At 39.7% G+C, this 19,862-nt stretch overlaps 1 protein-coding gene across 2 annotated transcripts in view; it reads right to left on the reverse strand.

The window, feature by feature from the left end:
- nr3c2 (nuclear receptor subfamily 3, group C, member 2) overlaps positions 1–19,862 on the reverse strand; it is a 269,119-nt gene that overhangs the window by 82,450 nt on the left and 166,807 nt on the right. For both annotated transcript variants that reach the window (XM_052034930.1, XM_052034939.1), the window contains exon 3: positions 11,953–12,101. In XM_052034930.1, coding sequence (XP_051890890.1) covers positions 11,953–12,101 — 149 coding nt within the window. The remainder of the gene's footprint in view (positions 1–11,952; positions 12,102–19,862) is intronic.

Here is a 19,862-nt window from a genome sequence, read left to right on the forward strand (position 1 = left end):
GAGTGGCCTACACCTGCTCCTCTTCTGTATGGTAGCTTGGATGTTTGTGTACAGAAGATAAAAGAGACAGGTCTACACTGCATACAGCCCAATGTGGTGGCTGTATAGGAAAAAATGCACAAATGAGGGAAACAGGGCGACACTTGCGGGCTCCCCCAGAGCATTCTACGCATAGATGCATTTCATTGTGTGTTTCAATGTACATTTGACTAATAAAGAAATGTTATCTTATCTAATATGTATACCTGCACTTTAGGAAGCCCAATGTTTACTCTCCTTGCTCCTCCAGGTTAAGGGAAGGTTGATGAAGTCTTCCCTCCCTGAATATGGATATTGGGTGACCTCCCCATGACAGCAGTGAGCAACAAACTGAGGCAGAGGTTGGCAGCAGCAGACTGGATGGATTCTGAAGCATAATTTGATCCTTGTGTGAGTGACTAATGTAGTTCATAGGTGATGACCTACTGATTCAACTTCTGTCTATCGGTCAGAAACACATTGTGCGCACTGAGCTCATCGTTACATGCGCGGAATACAACGGGGGGGGGGGGGGGTGACACCAGATTATGGGGATTACTCATGACAGAAGGTGCCTGGTCCAATTTCCTCATGGAATTAAAAAAAATCTAAAACAAACACCAGTTACCTTACTCTTCAACAACCATTCACCTCCACTGAAATCAATGCAAAAGATCTCCACTCTCCATGTGGCTTCCTCAGCATATGTGTTGAGGAACTGTTTCTAACTCCACAGTTACCTCCACATTTGCAGAAATCCCCACAAAATCTGGCTACAGTCACTTTTCTCTCTGTTTTTTCTTTGATTTATTGATACCTTTCTCACTGTCAGTTTTGATACCTCTGTTTTGCATCGCGCACTCAGTTCCTCTTCTCCCTCTAAACAAGTATTTCTTCCTCCGACACATTTATAATTTTTGTACCACTTCCATATCTATGTCTCTCCTTCTAGTCTTTTCCTTTCATTCTCTGCATACTATTCACTCTCATCATCATTTCTAATTTACTTTTGACTCTTTTATGCTGTTACTGCAACTCTCCTGCTTAATAACATTTGAAAAGTTGTGACGAACTCAGTCATGCAGGTAACATGGGACACACTCAGGGCAGATGATCATGTTGGTGGATTGGGATCCAAAGAGTCTGCCTGAAAGGAACTCCACCCAGCAGCTTGGGAAGAAGGTAGAGAAGGATGCTAAATAGGCAAAATAGGTAGGTGCCCAAGTACGGCAGAAATCACTTGGGCTGAATGTGTGGGCTGGTTAAGCAGCTGAGTAGGTGGAGTGGAAACCTTCTGGATGGGTGAATGAATAGAGGAAGAGGCAGATACACGTTGTATCATATATACTATAAGGCATCCAAGCAAGGAGATCTTTGCAGCCAAGCAGGTAGGCAGGCAACAGGGATATAGTTGGACATGCAAGAATCCTTCCAGCCTATAATTTGGGTCGTTTAATAAACTGGAATAGATTGCAAAAGGCTAAGCCAGGAAATTTGATTGAGTAGTATATATTGATGTCCAGCAAGCAACTCAATTTCAATGAAAAATCATTCAAAAGAGTAAGTTATGGACTTACAGCATGTTCTTATAGGTCCTCTGTGTTTGATACATTAATCCAAGGAGGACCCCGGTTCTTCTGCTGGGATTTTCATTTACATGGACAACATTGGCCACTCATGTAAAAACACGGATTCATATGTTCAGTGTTAAAACTGTCTACGTTAGCAGTTCCAGCCTATGGAGTCTAGTGCTAACCCCTTTATTTAATATATGCTTATCCTTCTCAGGACCTTCACCACTCCACAGCTTGTGGGCCCCATCTAATCACCTTGCTCAACCATCAAATAAAATTCCAACCCCACGTCCAAATACCAATATGCTGCTTGAGCCCACCCCACCCTGTCCCTACCCACTCGCCAACACCAATTACTGAGGCCCCTTCCTCACTAAACACTGACATCTCAGCCCAACTCAGCTGGGGAACCGCTACCAATCACTAGCCACCTTCTCCTTAACAATCTCCTAACTTGACCTTACCAGGCTTGACCTGTCTTAAAGGTCCCCGGCCACTAACTCTCTTACCACACACCTGGCCCAAACCATCTACTCATCATCTGACCATCACCTTGATGCCAGGCCTCACCCCTGACTCCAATTTTCTTGGGGTTCTCTCACCCATGATCTCCGAGCCTCCTCTCCACCCATCTCCCCACTACCAACCACCCTTTCACCTGTGACTTATCTCCAGATATGCCTGATTTCCTTTGTGCACTCCACAATGGTGAAATGCGTGCAGGAAAAGCCATTACGAGTAGAAGGATTGTTTATACAACAAAATGCCTTGGGCTTCAGGTGCTACTTTATTTTACAGAAACTATTCACTGGCCTGCTGTACCCCATCCCATTAATGGGACTGTACTGTCACCATTCATTTTCTAGGCAAAAATATTTTTAGTATAGGCCAAGGAATCAAAATAGGAAGTATGTGTGGAATGGAACAGTCAATTCATTTAACATATTTAACAGGAAATAGGAATCTGAGGTTGTTGTGGATATATCTAGCTCAATGTTTACTTGCCTTGAAAATATAAAAGAGGTACTGTATTGCATTTGTAGAGAACAAACAAAAAGGGTGCTACTGTTAAAGGCCAGTCCCTGGACTCATCCTGTTCAAAACAGTTTTCACTATCCTGTTGAATCAATATTAACAGGGTAATGATTGGTCTTTGAGATCAAAATCTGAAGGTAATATTAAGGATTTTGCGCTTATTCTTGTTGGAAAGAAGATCGCAAAGAAACTTTGCAGAAAATCTCTGCATTAACATTAGCTAATAAAGTCAGAATATATTATTTGACCACGAAATAGTTGAAAGAAATATGACTGTGAAAATTAGACAATTGGAAGTGGATAGGGAATTTAGACAGAGTTATGTGCAATAAGTTACCATTAAAGCTACCTATAACAGATTTTAGGAGCCAAGAAATCTGGAGAAGAAAGGGGGGTAATATTATAATTTTCACCCCTAATTCATTATTACTGGAGGACATGCTGGTGCTGACTTCTGATTTACTGCAGTTTACTTTAATTGTATCTAGAACTTGATGAATCTTTTAATGACGTAAAGCTAATTCTAGTTAACAAGGACAGTGATTGAAGTGATTACTAAGGGAAGAGAGCAATATTACTTGCCATGCCTCAAGGTCAATATTGAGAGGCAGAAGGATGCTGTGCTAGTTTGGAAATACCACTTTAAAGGAGCTTGCAGGAGCATTGCATGAAGAGAAATGTAAAACTAACAATGGGACAGCTTCATGCACTGCCTTGGCTACTGATTCATCAGGTGATCTGCCACTTCATCCCTCTACCTCACAGGGCCCAGAAGAACATCTGGACAGATATGTGCTTCTAATGAATTAGAAATGCTGGGAAGGCTAGAAGAAGGTGTGTTTCTGTTTTGCTCAGTTTTCTTACAGGCTTTATTTATTCATTTCCTAGGACGTGGATATTGCTGGCAATGCTAAACTTATTCCTATTCAAGGGCCTACTCAAGCAGGCCTTGATAATGCTTAAGATCTGCTTCAATGTTGCTTAGAGGAGATGCAGCTCAGCATATCTCAGTCCAGAGACACAAGAGGCTGCAGATGCTGGAATCTGGAGCAACAAACAATCTGCTGGAGGAACTCAGCGGGTTGAGCAGCATCTGTGGGAGGAAAGGAATTGTTGACGTGGCGGGTTGAAGCCCTGCATCAGTCCTGACCTGCTGAGTTCCTCCGGCAGAATGTTTGTTTTTCCATATCTCAGTCTGGCACTGGAAATATCCTCAAGGTTATTTTTTTCTAAAGTAATCTATATCATCATCTTTCTGAGTCCCCCAGATTACCACCACCATCACCTCCACCCAGAGCTTCCCATGGGATAGAACAGTCAGGGGATCTCCAAAGACAGGTAAACAGATGAATATAAGCAGCAACATAGGTCACCAAAGCCAGCTGAATACTGGGATTTATTTCTAGGATGAAGAATAAAAAGTCTTACATAAACCTATTTAAGACATTAGTCAAGCCACATGTGAGGACTATGCATCATTCTGCTCCGTAAATTACAAAAATGATATGGAAGTACTGATGAAAATACAACAAATATTTAAAAGAATGCTACCAGAACTGCAAGAATGTAGCCATCAGACAAGGTTGAATGATGTGGCTTTTCTTTAAATAAAGGAAATTTAGGAGCAATCTGATAGAGGTCTTTAAAATTACAAAAGGTCAGATAGAGTAGATGTGGAGAGAAGTACCTAAAAACAAGCATTGAGTTGATACTGTATGGAATGCCTGCACCAGTTCTGTGCTCATCGCTCAGGCAGCAACACTCTCTTACTCACATGGCTCAATATGTAATAGATGGACGTTAGACATGCAAAAGGCACAAAAGCCTTTCCCCTAGTTGCCCTGCCATTCTACCGTGAGCAAAGAAAGACAGACAGGCCACAGATTATAGGATCAGAAGGTGGCATCTGCCATTGGTGAATTGGGACCGTCAAGGTATAGAGCATTGAGAGGTGGGACACCGATTCTACCCACAATTGGTGGTGGAGGTGTGGGGATATTAAAGGGGAGCACTGAATTACATTGGCAGTGAGTGGCGACATCGGAGGATGGGAATGAAAATTCTCAAGGCAGTATATACTTGCCCTAGACTATCCAGCTACAAACCAGGTAAGACCAAAGACCATGCAGAGGAAGCCATCAATCTCTTGCTAAAATTTATTTCTGCGTTTACTTCTCACACCACACACAGGCTTCAGATGCTCAAATTAATTTTCACAAATTACATCAAAACATGAGTATCCAGCCATTCTACATCACTGTTCATGCCTGGTACCCTCTCTGGGCATGCACATCATAGAACTTGAACAAATTCTCCAATATCTAGGTCCCGATCACAGTTAGTGTTTGGGTTTCAGATTAAATTCTTTTTTATACCATGACAGAATTTTTAGACCAAAGTTTACAACTGTGGGAGAATCTAAGATAGGAACCAAAGTACTGCCAGTTAGTAATAAATCTAATGCAGCGATAAAGAGAAGTGGCTTTACCAAGGGATTGGTCAGAATGTCCAATTCACTACTGTAAGCAATGAATGGTTTAGATGTTTTAAATTGGTAAATTGGTTTGTTATTGTCATATGTACCGAGGTACAGTGAAAAACTTGTTTTTGCATACTGTCCATACAGATCATTTAGTTACAACAGTGCATTGAGGTAGTACAAGGGAAAACAATAACAGAATGCAGAATAAAGTGTTACAGTTATAGAGAAAGTGCAGTGCAGGTCGACAATAAAGGGCAAGGCCATAATGAGGTAGATTGTGAAGTTGAGAGTCCATCTTATCATATCAGGAGACCATTCAATAGTCTTATAACAGCGGGATATTAGCTGTCCTTGAGCCTGATGGTATGTACTTTCAGGGTTTTGTATCTTCTGCCCAATGGGAGGGGGGAGAAGAGAGAATGTCTGGGGTGGGTGGGGTCTTTGACTATGCTGGCTGCTTTACCAATGCAGCAAGAAGTGTAGGCAGAGTTCATGGAGGGGAGGCTGGTTTCCATGATGTGCTGAGCTGTGTCCACAACTCTCTTCAGTTTCTTGTAGTCATGGGCAGAGCAGTTGCTATACCAAGCTGTGGTGCATCTGGACAGGATGCTTTCTATGGTGCATCAATAAAAATTGGAGAGGGGCAAAGGGGATAAGCAAAATTTCATTAGCCTCCTGATGAAGTAGAGGCTCTGGTGAACTTTCTTGGCCATGGCATTGATGTGGTTGGACCAGGACAGGCTATTGGTGATGTTCACTCCTAGGAACTTGAAGCTTTCAACCCTGTCTTCCTCAACACCATTGATGTAAATAGGAGCATGTGTACTGCCCCTCTTCTTGAAGTCAATGAACAGCTCTCGTTTTGCTGACATTGAGGGGATGTTTGTTTTCATGACACCATGTCACTAGGCTATCTCCTTCCTGTTCTCTGATTCAGCCACTATGGTGGTATCCTCTGCAAACTTATGGATGGAGTTAGAGCATAATCTGGCCACACAGTCATGAGGGTATAGGGAGTAGAGTAGGGGGCTGAAGATGCAACCTTGTGGGGTATCAGTGTTGAGAATAATCGTGGCAGAGGTGTTGCTGCCTATCCTTACTGATTGCAGTCTATTGGTTAGGAAATCAAGGATCCAGTTGCATAGGGAGGTGTTGAGTCCCAGGTCTAGGAGTTTGGAGATGAGTTTGCTTGGAATTATAGTAATGAAGGCAGAGCTGTAGTCAACAAACAAATAGTCTAATGCAGGTGTCTTTCCTGTCCAGATGCTCCAGAGATGAGTGTAGGGCCAAGGTGATGGCATGCTGTGGACCTGTTTTGGCAGTAGGCAAATTGCAGTGGGTTGAGGTTGTCTGGGAGGCTGGAGTTAATGCATGCCATGACCAGCTTCTCAAAGCACTTCATGATGGTGGATGTCAGAGCCACCAGGCGGTAGTCAGTTAGGCACGATACCTTATTTTTCTTAAGTACCAGGATGATAGTGGTCCTTTTAAAGCAGGTGGGAAACTCAGGTCGAAGAAGGAAGAGGTTAAAAATGTCCGCAGATACCTCCGCAGGCAGTTCTGCACAGGATCTAAGGGCACATGGAAAAACGTGGTTGTTTTCAAGTGGAAATGAGATAAGTGAATGAGAGAAAAGGAAACAAAAGTTATTCTGAAAGGCTGGAATGAGAGGAAACACCTGTAGAATATAGGCACTGAAAGAGACTAGTTGGGACAAATGGCCCATTTCTGAGCCATGTATTCCATATGTCAGTATGTTCAGCAGGTCCTTGCTAATACTGCTCATGGTAAAACTTAGGTTACCGTCTTTTGACAGCATGGTTAAATATTGATATTAACTTGCAATTCCACTGCACCTTTAAGACACAATTCACAAATGGGAAGAAAGAATAAAAGGTACAACCAAAAAAAATCACAAGCCCTATTATCAGGAATAAGAAGGGACACCTGAAAGCACATTCAAAAAGTTATTTCTATAAAAGATTTTAAAGAAAGAAAGTGAACAGGAATGTTGGAATGGTTCCGAGAGGGAATTTGAAAAGTAGGCCAATGTGGCTGAGCATTATTAATAGTGAGATGTTGGGGGAGTGATGTGTTGGGAGGAGAATGCAAGAGGCCTGAGTTGGACGACTTTAGGATACAGGAGAATACAAAAGAGGAGGACATGAAGGGATGTGAAAAGGAAGATGAAGATTTTAAATGTAATGCTTTGAGGGAACAAAGATCAAAATGGGTAAATGTGATATGGATCTTGGGAAGTGTGATTTCGTGCAACTGGGTTATTTTGTGAGATGGAAGTAAAAGGTTGGCAAGTAATATGATAAAGAAATTGAGACCAGAAATGACAATGCTGTGAATCAGGCTGACATAGGTGCCGAGGCACACAAAATCAGTAGATGAAATTTGCTGTCTTGGTATGAAATGTGGTTATGAATCCTCGCTCAAGACAACAAGGTTTCCATTCAACTATGTGACCAAGGTGATCAAGGTGTTTGTTGCCTGGTGTGAATGGCAAGGGAGGAGAATGCCATCAGTGACAAGAATGTAAGAGGTATACAAGCTTAATGGCCTCACCCTGTCAATTTGATCTAAATGTCTTTGTAAAATAATTGTGTCCTCCTCACAACCCACTTTCACAGATATATTATATTGTCAGCAAACCTGGATACAATATGCCTGGTATCTTATCCATGCTATTAGTATAAATTATATATAGCTGACCCTCAGATGCTAATCCCTGTGCCAACCCACTTGTTATATTTGCCACAGTGAAACAACTTAATTATCTTGCCTGTTCCCTATCAGTTTGATCATTTATGTACAGTAATTCAATGCCAGGAGACCTGAGATTGTGCAGTATCTTTTTCTGTGGCACTTTATCAAATGCCTTTTGAAAATCTAAAAACACTACATACACTGCATCCCCTATTTCTACCATGCAAAATTTCAAATATAATCTCCCTTTCATAAAACCATGTTGAGTCTACCTAATTATATTATGATTCTCTAGCTGTCCTGCTAGTATTTTCTTTGACACCATGCCTAACAATATAGTTACTGTTAAAGGACCTATAGATAACTTTCACCAATGATTTCTTTCCTTTTCTTAGTTCCATTTAAACTGACTCTAGTTTCTAATTTTCTCAAGAAAAGGCCACTATTCTGATGTCATCCTTAAAAGTCAGAGCTACCCCACTTCTTTTTTCATTCTACTTTTGAATGCAGAATGTGTTGTGGGGAATCAAAACACAATAGCTTTGGTCTTCCTGATGTTCAATCAGAAGAAATTATGAGTCCACTTGCCCATGCCACCCAGGCTGTCTGACACTGTAGTCATTACTATGTGGTTGAGCTAACTAGTTGAGTAACACAAGTATCACACTAGAGAAGAAAAACACATATCAAGTTTAATAAGCTAAGTACTAAGTTTAAAAAGTCGACAACAAAATGAAAGCTTAAGGTACCACCTATGTATAATACCCTAAAAGCACTCTGAAGATCTGCAAAAATCATTTCCTGAAAATTCATCCCTTCATTTGGGCTAAATTCATCATAAAATACAAAGGAGGAGGTTATTTAATATAAATTGACATCAAGATCAGCACAACACTGTGAGCTGAATGGCCTGTCCAGTGCTATACTGTTCTACGTTTGAAAATAGCATCAGTCTGTTACACTCTATTTCTAAAATTCATTCAGTGGACTTCCAAAGAAATGAATTACATTGGCAGTGCATCTAATCATTTCACTGTGTGTTTTGATATACATGTGACTAATAAAGGAATCTTATTTCTTATCTTATAAATACTCAAGTGCATTCACACACTAGACTTAGTGGTAGGGCACCAGTGTCTGACTTGGTCATTGATACCTTGTTGAATACTACATTTGCATCCAGAACCCAAGGTTGGGCTTGGGTGGTCAGCAGCCCCTGGTTGTGGCTGGTGTGGTGGAGAGCTCAGCATTCAGTGGTGTGGGTTGATGACAGGGTAGATTGATGTGACCTGGACACTGACAGCTAGTGTTTGGAGGTGAGGATGAAAGTCTGGTTCTTGAATTTGAAAAGGATTCAAGGAAGACTGGCAACACACTGGGAAGTGTGGATAGTAGCATTGGTTGCATTCGCAGAGGTGGAAATTGCAGCACCAATGGGCAGCAGGGTAGTGTAGTGGTTAGCATAATGCTATTACAGTGCCAGCAACCCGGGTTCAATTCCGTGGCTGTATGTAAGGAGTTTGTATGTCCTCTCCGTGATTGCGTGGGTTTTTCATTCCAGAATATGTCTGGGTTAGGAAGTTGTGGGCATGCTACGTTGGCACTGGAAGCATGGCGACACTTGCCGGCTGCTCCCAGCAAATTCCCAGACTGTGTTGATTGTTAACGCAAAAAGACTCATTTCACTGCGTGTTTCGATGTACTTGTGACTAATAAATAAATATTATTATTAATAATATATGCTGCAGCCTAAGGAGCATGGTGGGAACGGGTTAATTCAGTGCCAAGAAAAGGAGAGATACAGTGAACATCCCCAAGGATGCAGATGAATAATTTACTTATTTGGAGGCATCTGGCATTGTGCTGTTAAGACTCAGTGTCCTAGGAACGCCTAATAACAGGCACTTGCACGACAACCAGGACCAAATACTTCTGCATTGCTCCAAAAGGTATGTTGCATGAATAATGTCATCATGCTGTGTGCCTCTTATTGTGTCCAGCACACCGAGAAGTACAGGTCAAATTCTCTACAGATGCAAAACTAGCCAGAAATGACTGCTGTCATGTCTTACTGCAAAAAAGAAATAAATGTTCAGTTGTACAACATTGAACTCAAATGGCACTATTCCGTTGAATTTCTTAACAACTAGTGCTTTGCTTATCAGTGACAAATTCAAATGACGAGCATGTAATTTAAATTACACACGGAGTTCATTAAAATGTTTCTCAGAAGTACAGGATGACTTTTTTTATTCGTAAAACATATTCTTATCCAATTTGAAATGTTAATTAGTGCAAACAATCCATACTACAAAAGGTAGGAGTTTGCAAGCAGACCACTAAAGAAATTACCACATTTCCTATCTTTATTCCCATCTGTCCCATAATGTCAAGCATTTCTCCAAGCCCGCAAGGATGTGAGGCACATAGGAAATTTCAATGCTGTACGAAACAAAACAGACCAATACTGCTTGTGACATTGCTAATTACAGGCAGCAAGATAAAAGAGATCTCTTCCAGTATTATATTTTGATCCTTAAGTCTGTCTGAAGTTCCCAAAGTGAACAGGCCAAAATTGTCGTTCAGTCTGGATAAAACTACATGGGGTGAAAAGATTTTAACTAGTTTTGATGTCTGGCTTTTGATGTAACAGAGTTAATTCTCAGCAATTTTTGTGGTTTAAAATGGGCTTACATAAGAGCACGCAATGACAGTGCAACCATGTGTTTTGGTGTACATCTGTGCAGCATCACAATAGATAAAGCAAAGGGAAATTTTATGTCTGTACAAGCACTTGCCACCAGTGATGAGTTAGGCAACGCTTTAGACTTATGGGCCCCACTGGAATCTGATGCACAAGTCACATAAACACTTGCCAAGACAATTTTCATCTAGTGCCACCTGGACTTTTGCCAAGAAAACATCACAAGCAAAAAGAATCATTCCATAAATGAAGAACAACATATAGTATATACACAAAGCACATGGAGTATGCATACTATTTCTTATTGTGAAATACACTACTATACAAGTGACTATAAGGAATGAAATTATCACAAAATCAACAAGGAAATATTCTTGAATTGAATAGCTTAGTACATACAGAATCATACTTCACCATAAATAACTAAAGAAAGAAACTCCTGCACTGATAGAGCTATAATTACGTCTTAACTAAGAAGAAAATATTGGGTTCATTGGAAGCCAGCAGTTTTCTTTTTCTTTTGTCTTTTATAGTTCCTTGGTACCACATGGAACATGGTGGTGGGCAGGCAGTCTCCTTAGCTCCCCCTCTAAGTCCCCAACTCCTCCTCCCCCTCCTACAACTAACAGGAAACCTTCTGCCAATGATGCTGGCCAAGAAAAGGTATGGGAATGCAGTCTAAAATTTGGCAGCCTTGATCTCAGCTTGCTGGCTTCCCTGAGAGCATCAATGTAACTGATGCAAAGCCAAACTCAGAAATCAAAAGGTACGCTGAACTACTTTTAACATCTATGCTTAAGTTGAAAGGAATTATTGGGAATCTAAGCTTCATCTTATCTTCCAAAAAAATTAATGAGAGGCTGAATGCCAGTGAGGAGAGGCCTACACATGGGTTCAACACCGCTTGCACAGAATTTGTTTTCCCTGGTTTGCCATTAGGATAAATGGGGAAGTAAACATCTGCACAATCTGTTCACATGATGCCAAACAAAAAATCATTACAAATACTGGACATGGGAAGATTTTCCATCTTGTTAGTAAATGCATTAACACATTAACTGGCACAAAACACCAAAGCTGCAGGGTATGCTAATTAAGTAAGTGAAATGGATAAAGGCCTCCACAGAAGTGTGCAACATCATACTAGAAACTGAGCACCTTGGGCCACACTTTGAAGGGACAAAAAAATATTCTACAGCAGGAAGATATTAAACAAGATTAAAACCAAATAGCCTTTTTGCTGTAAAATTAACCCTTATGTCCTCCACAGCAGAGAGCATTCAGATGCTTTACGGGAAAGCACAGCTACTTATTTGATTGTATATTAATTGCAGCATTGTACTATTCACCAAGTACTGATAAATAATTAGATATGTAGTGCAAGCTGGGAGAGTAGCTGCAGAAAAGAGAAAAGGGACGTTTACCTTCCACAGCTCTCTTGAAGAAAACTTTGCAACTACCACAGGTAAGGACACCGTAATGACATCCTGATGCCTCATCCGCACAAACCAAACAAACCTTTGAAGGTGTTGTGGTCACCGATGAGCAGCTTCGATCCAGTCTAATAGGGGAGCTGAAAAAGATGAAATTTTCCAATTTTAGAAAGATGCTATGAATCTCTTTTGTTGATGGGCTTGATGGGCTCATACCAGCTGGCCAAGTTCACAATGATACAAAAACAAGCAAAACCATTTCAGATCCTAAGAAGCATCTGTCAACTCTTGTATACTGTCAACTATCGTAATGCATCGCATGGTATTAAATGAAATAATTTGGCTTCATGATTCTTAAACTTCCTGGTTTACTTTAAGCCTTTTTGGCACCCCCTGAATTAATAGTCATTCCATCAAAACTCACACACGCCAATAGGAGTTAAATGAGGTACGTATTACAAGTTACAAGTTCATATGGAGTGATCCTACTTTGTGTCGGGAATAACAACAAATCACTGACGATTATATTTCTGAAAATCACATTGCAGCAAATAACCTTGCAACAGCACAACATCTGTTATATTAGCGACCGTTGAATAACCCGTTATTCTGCCATGGTTGAAAGTGCTTGCCACAACACAAAGCACCTTTTAATATTTCTTAAATGGGGCATGTCCTCAGAAGTATAAATAGTGCAGAATAAAAACATGTCTTGCAGGCTCAGAAAATTTGGCTCAACTCTGGATAAGTGGCAAGATTGTTTTTCTTGTTTGAAATGTTATTTAAACCCTTTTGATCTTGCTCTTATTATTTTTACAGTTCACATTAATGAAGCTTAAATTACCTAGTGCACAGACATTTCTATAGGGATACTTTGCTGTCCATTGGTTACTTCCAGAACACACAATGCTGGCCATAAAGAGTTATCCCAAAATGGGATTAAATCACCACAATAACGCCACTGTTACACTGCAGCAAAACACCTTTCTGTCTGAATGGCTCCCTTTGGAACCACTGGCTACAACCAGGAAGATTTGTCTCAGTGTCATTGTGAAGTGATATTCAAGGCAGAGAATGGTTTGAGAATGACACTGGGAGAAATATTCCTGTCTATGGCTGGTGGTTCCAATGGGAGCTATTCTAACAGCAAGGCTATTTGCTGCAGTGTGATTTTCAGTATGATTCCTAGATAATGTTTGGAAACATTGTCACTCTCCATTCTGTGCCAATATTGAAGGATGGAACCACCTACACAACCATAATTCGTTATACACTGTCCACCTATATGCGGACAAATTGTGGTCTAGATCTTACCATCTGTCACTACACTCTACAGCTGGACTCCATTGTGGAGGCTAACGGCAGAGCTCAGTTGGCAGGAATTCCCCTGCATTATGATGGGGAATCACCTCTCCGATCCTATACCTGGCCAGACCTGACATGGAATTACAGACCTCATTAATTTCAAAAGGGAGTTTTGGTAACAAATTAGGAGACAAAGGGAAGGTATATTTTTTTCTAATAATTTTACTTCAGTTTAATGTTTTAAGTTAGTCTTAAGTATTTAAATTATTTTAATTAACATTAAATTAACTACTTTAAAAGTCTCTAATAATTTTTATTTTCTTAATCATTTACATGGTTGAATCTGCTGGGTCCCTTGCTACCCAACTCCATGGTTAATGAAAATGGCCCTTTGTACTTTGCATGTGTGGGTGTAAAGGTGGAGACTCTGGATAGTTGATTGGGTCCAGGAAGATCCAATCCGTTGATAAAATAATAAAGTTTTGTTCTCAAACTTTATGAAACCATCAGAATTTACTGTTGTTCTCAAGCACTTTAGTCTATTCATTACCGTATAAGTTAATCATCATTAAATCAGTAGGACTGGTTTGTTAAAACCACAGCATAGATTAATCACTATCCTGAATTTAGATAGTTATAATGAATGCATTATTGTAGTAATCCAATTGTGCAGAATAATGACAGCACCAGATTATATACTAAATGGATTCCCATCACTTTAATTTGGACAAGCGGAGTTCGGCTTTAAATGGCTGGCCATGCCAGCAATGCCCACATCCAGTAACATGTCTGTTAATTTGTTCCATAAATAACCAGTTCCACATTGCTGACAAAGTATTAGATCTTGTATAAGTGTATCACTGGACTATATTCTAATATCTTAAAGCATTACAAAATAAATAAAGAAAATCATGATTCCCTGTGGAATAAGACTGACAGTAAACATCCAATTTATAACTATGGATTTCTCTGTAAAAACACTGGAAGTTTACAACAATAAATTATAGTGTCTATGGGTTTGCTTTAGATCATTTTTCAGTATTTCCAATTATATTTTCTCCAAAATCAATTATATTTTCTCCAGAACCACAGGAATTACTTGGCCAGTATATCCAGGAACTACTGAGCAAGTAAAATATGCATAATTTAAACAATTGTGACTTTTACCAAACACCTCTATTGACAGTGCATATTCATACTCACATTGCAAAATAATGAAAATAAAAGTAAATGCCAGAGTATCTTTCTGTTAGTGTCAAATTATGGAACATCCAACATCTTACTTTAAATGTTACACTGGCACTGTGACTAACGTCCATAATACCAAGATAAAATATGACCAATTTGCAAAACAGTGTGAAAAGGTTTTATTTTTAATTTTGTAGAAGTCCTTAATATACAAATTAAATTACACTAGCTGAAATCACTACATTAACAAATTAAGCAAAAGATATGGCAGAGAAACTGAAGCTTGAACTAAGTAGGATGACTTTCACTGGAAGAATCTTCAGTCAAGGAACATGTCACTCATGTTTCTTCACTGCGGCAATTGGAAGTCAAAATAAGTTCTATTCAAGTTTACAGTAGGGTATTTCTTGTAAAAGCCAATTCATTTTGATAATATGGAGAATTCGAGCAGCATTTCAAAATACTGAGCACTGAACCAGTTACCAAGTTACCACAAAAAAGGAGGAAGTACTAATGGGTTTAAGGGTGGATAAATCTCCAGGATTTATTTATAAGAGGTACCTCAGGCTGTACTGTGTGTAGTTCTGACTTACCATACTATAAGAAGGACATGATTGCACTGAGGATTGTCCAGAGGAGATTGACAAGGATGTTGCCTGTGTTGGAGTCTTTCAGGTTTGAGGAGAGACAAGATAAGCTGGGTTTGTTTTCCCTTGAACAGAGAAGGCTGAGAGGTGGGGGTGAGATATCTGATTAAGGTGAGGGATACAGATAGGTAAATAGGAAGAAATTTTTCCATATGACAAAGCTGCACTAAACCAGAGGGCTTTGGCTTAAGTTAAGGGGCAAGAAACTTAGAGGGATTTGTGGAATTTTTTTTAAACCGGAGGGTGGTTGGAATTTGGATTGCATTGCCTGAGAGGGTGATGGAGGCAGAGACTCTTAAAACTTGTAAAGGTATCTTGACAGGCACTTGAATCACCAAGGCTTAGAAGACTAGTGGTTAAGTGCTAGAAAGAGGGATTGGTAATAGATAGGTACTCAATCGTCAGTATGGACATGGTGGGCCAAAGTGTCTGATTCTTTGTTGTGTGACTTCATGACTATGAACCCTGCAGTCCCTCAGCCTTCCCAAACAGGGCACAATTAAGTAACTTGCGCCATTATAGTTAGAATTTGATTTTTTTAAAAATTTCATTCGACCAAGTTATTTTTTCTAACTGTTCCCTTATATGAACCTTCAAGAAAAGCCCAATAAAAAGCAAAAAGTTTTAGTTTGAAATTATTCTGCAGCTCAGCCCTGCACCATATTCTTATAATGTTTGAGGATGGATTTTTTTTCGACCTATTTGAAAATTTCTGCTCAGTTCCTCTAAATAAATGAGCCAACAATAGAGCTAGAGAAATTGTGAAAACTCAAGTATCATCAACTTTATTATTTTGTACCTCCACCTATTTTAGTAAATCATTTTTCACTTCCATACCTACATCACATCCAATGCACCAACAGCAAAAAATATCTTGGAACATCTACAGAAGACATGAAAACAAATGGAAAAGTACCTCAGAAAGGTGTGGTCTAGCAAATGGGCAGACCAAGACAGACAGGAATACACTCAATACTGAAGCTGCTTGGGTGGTAGAAATACGATACGGGTGCGCTGTAATCACAAAGAACTACTGTGCTCCATTCAAAGGTTAATTGTTCCCAAATGTTATTCACAGAGAGCCCAGGAAACAGCAGACGTATTTCCCTTCATCTGTATTCAAGGAAAGGAGATCACTCTTATCAAACTTCCATAGTAGCATCAAGGTGAAGGAGTTTGGTGATGTGGATGTCTCTTGCCTAGTACTGACTTGTTATAATGTCTACTGGTTCAGCTGAGTCCAAGTACAAAACCAAAAGAAGTGACTGATGTGGGTTTATCAACTGGTGGTACAGGTGCCTCTGAAGTCAAATTGAATCCAAAGCAAATCAAAGGAACAAATAAAGCTATTCATATCTAGTGAACATTGAAAATGTAATGGTTACTTTTTCCATTTTACCTAACTGGTATTCTTCCATCAAGATGTTGAATATTAACTTTTTTTTTCTGGAAAAGAGTTACAACTTAGAATGCTGCGCACGAGGTTTCTATTTTTTCTTGAGAACAGCTGTGCCTTTGCAGCAAAACTGTGAGGTCTGTGAAGAAGCACATATGGCAGGATACCTTTCATACTGTATTTGGGACACAAGGGGTGAAGAATTTAGTTGATACTTCATCTTCTTTAGATTGCTGCAACATTCTTTGGAAAAAGGTACGTAAATTTGATGGGTTATAAATAACTATATCAATTATCTTGCCGCTGTATTGTTAAAAGTAGCAATACAGATGGTCATAGCCAATAAAGAGATGGTGCTTTATTGTGACATGCATCTGTACTTGGGAGTTTTGCAACCAACAACCTGCTTGCAGAATCTTTGGATCAAAGCAGACTGGATGGTCCAGCAGAATCACTAGAGTACTACATACCTATCATTTACACAGATTCTGAATGGCCAAATTGGGAATTAGATCCCAATTTCAAATGCTTCATAAATTCCTTATCTACAATGGGCTATACCAGAGAGTGGGAAATGAAAATACCTGACACAATAGCACCTCTTGAAAGGCTATAGATGACAATTACAAAATCAACCACCCAAAAAAGTGGGAAATGTAGGAATCAAAATTAATTATTTCAATTAAAATGAAATTTACTATGGCTCAGTCAAGGTAATTCCAACCAACCTTTTTAAACCCAGATTTCCCAAAAGCAGCAGTTGTTCATTCAGAACTGCATACTAATCATAATTTTTTATTAAAAATCTGGTTACATACCACTTAGGTATATGTGAATAAGTCCAACCAGAGTTTGGAGGCTTTTTTTTTCCTATTCTTCAACATCAAGTAAGCTATTTTGTTGGATTCCCCCAGTTAATCCTCCTAAAAAATGCACAAATTTAATGACCGAGAAATTAATCAAAAAGTAATATTTTCCTCTCAGCATATACTCTCTGGATTTCAAAAGAATTGGTTCAGATCACAAAGTAATAAGCATAATTACAGCCAAAGGCATTTGAGAGTGAAATTAAATTCCCATTCTCAAGATAAGACTCACTTGCCAACTTCATTGTAACCATTGTAACTGCAGTAATTGTGCTTATTAGAGAAAATGTTGCTGTTGAATTTCTGAGAAATGAACTGAAAGGTGATATCTTCACATTCTACCCCTCCCTCTGCAAGTTGTTTCATCTCTCTATTCCAACTATCTTGCTCTCACATACTCTGGATCTCCCTTCAATAATGAGTTCGTAAAATCTGGATTACAGTGTAGATATTGCCTGGAATGAACTCCCTCTAAGGGTGTTTGGAAGCGATTTAATAATAATAGTCAAAGGAATTGGTTGCATTGTTGAAAATTAAATATCTGGCAGATTCCACCTCCCCCCCCACCACATGCACATGCGCACGCACGCACGCACACACACACACACACACACACACACACACACACACACACACACACACACACACACACACACACCCCATCTTCTCCCTGCTGTCCTTACTCTGTTCTGGTCTCCAGCAATTCATTCTCTTCTTCTTGCCGCTTCTGCATTCACACATCCTCTTGGCTGATCCCCTTCATCTTCCAACACTAGACACCCAACTATACAATAGATTTTTAATGTGGATTTTTTTTTTAAAGAGCTAGAGGTAGGCTCAAATAATATTTATGCTGTTGCAAGTGCTCCCTTGCAGGGTGGCACAGTAGGGCAGCAAATAGAGCCACCACCTTGCAGCTCCAGCAACCAATGTTCAATCCTGACTTCCAGTACTGTCTGTGTGGAGTTTGCATGTTCTCCCTATGAATGCAAGGGTTTCCGACTGCTCTGGTTTCCTCTTATGTCCCAAAGATGCGTGGGTTTGTAGTTAATTAGCCGATGTTAATTGCCCTGAGTTATTAGGATCTGGGGAAATGATGGCAAAAGGGGGAAAATAAAATGGGATTAGCGTAAATGGGTGCTTGATGGTCAGCGCTGACTCAGTGGACCAAAGGCCCTGTGTCCATGCTGTATCTCTCCATGATACTAACCTCCGTGGACACTACTCTCACTTGAAATATCTTAATGCTTTCAACAAATCAAAGTATGAAACAGAAATTTAAGGAAAAGATCAGAACCATATATAAGGGAGGTACATCATAAAAGAAGCTGTGCAAAGATCTCAAAATGTAACGAAGGTGGCATTTGCAAACTACCCTCACAAATGATTGATACATGTCAATTATCACAAGATACAAATAAACTGAGTCATCAGTTTTGTCCCTTGAAGTTTGCTTTTATTCCTTTGACTCTAATCCCCTTATAACATTTTTAAAATATGGACACCAGCAAATTGCCCTTTGAAATGGCCACTTGGAATTGGCAAATACGTACATATGAGTTGTGCCAGTGCCATCCATACTTCTTGAACAAATAAATTTTAAAAATACATCTAATAAGTCACCAGGGAATATGTAACATCATGGGAGTGGCAATTGGAAAATTACCTAGCGATGTTTATTTATGTAAGCTTATAAACAAGTCCAGCTAGCAGTCATTCAGTTACTGTACTTTTTACTTGGTCTACTGTCTATGTCAATAGTGAACTGTGATAGCTGCACTGTGAAATAAATGACATGGTACAACTTTTACCAGAGGCAGCAAAACCATCCAGTCCCTGATAACCCAAGGGGCAGTCGTCTTAGATTAGCAATGTAAATGCTGTCATTGTGATTATCTGTAGGCAGACTGAATCGTAACTGAACAAGCTATTGATTCAGTATTTAATGTTGTCTCTCTTCCCAGATTACCTTAGAGACTCCAAGATTTAACAATTGATCTCCTGTATATGTTCAGGGGAAAAAAATCAGAGGTATCCTATCATCCCTTGCTTTGGTCCAGGCAGACGGAAGCCTGAATTCAATAATGGTCCTAGCATATATATGACCATCCAATTTCTAGAAAGTAAAGATTTACTAGTTTCTCAACCACCATTATTGTCCAGGGTGTCGCACATGAGGCTGTTAAACAAGAGAGGAGCCCATGGTATTACAGGAAAGGTACTAGCATGGATAGAAGATTGGCTGACTGGCAGAAGGCAAAGTGTGGAAATAAAGGGAGCCTTTTCTGGTTGCCTGTCAATGATTAGTGGTGTTCTGCAGGGGTCGGTGTTGGGTCTGCTACTTTTCATGCTATAAGTTAATGATCTGGATGATGGAATTGATGGCTTTGTGGCCAAGTTTGCAGACGATACAAAGAAAGGTGAAAGGGCAGGTAGTGTTGAGGAAGCAGTGAGTCTGCAGAAGGATTTGGACAGGTTGGGAAAATGGGGAAAGACGTG

The sequence above is a fragment of the Pristis pectinata genome, chromosome 2 (genome assembly GCF_009764475.1).
Source record: "Pristis pectinata isolate sPriPec2 chromosome 2, sPriPec2.1.pri, whole genome shotgun sequence".
NCBI classification, from domain to species: Eukaryota; Metazoa; Chordata; class Chondrichthyes; order Rhinopristiformes; family Pristidae; genus Pristis; species Pristis pectinata.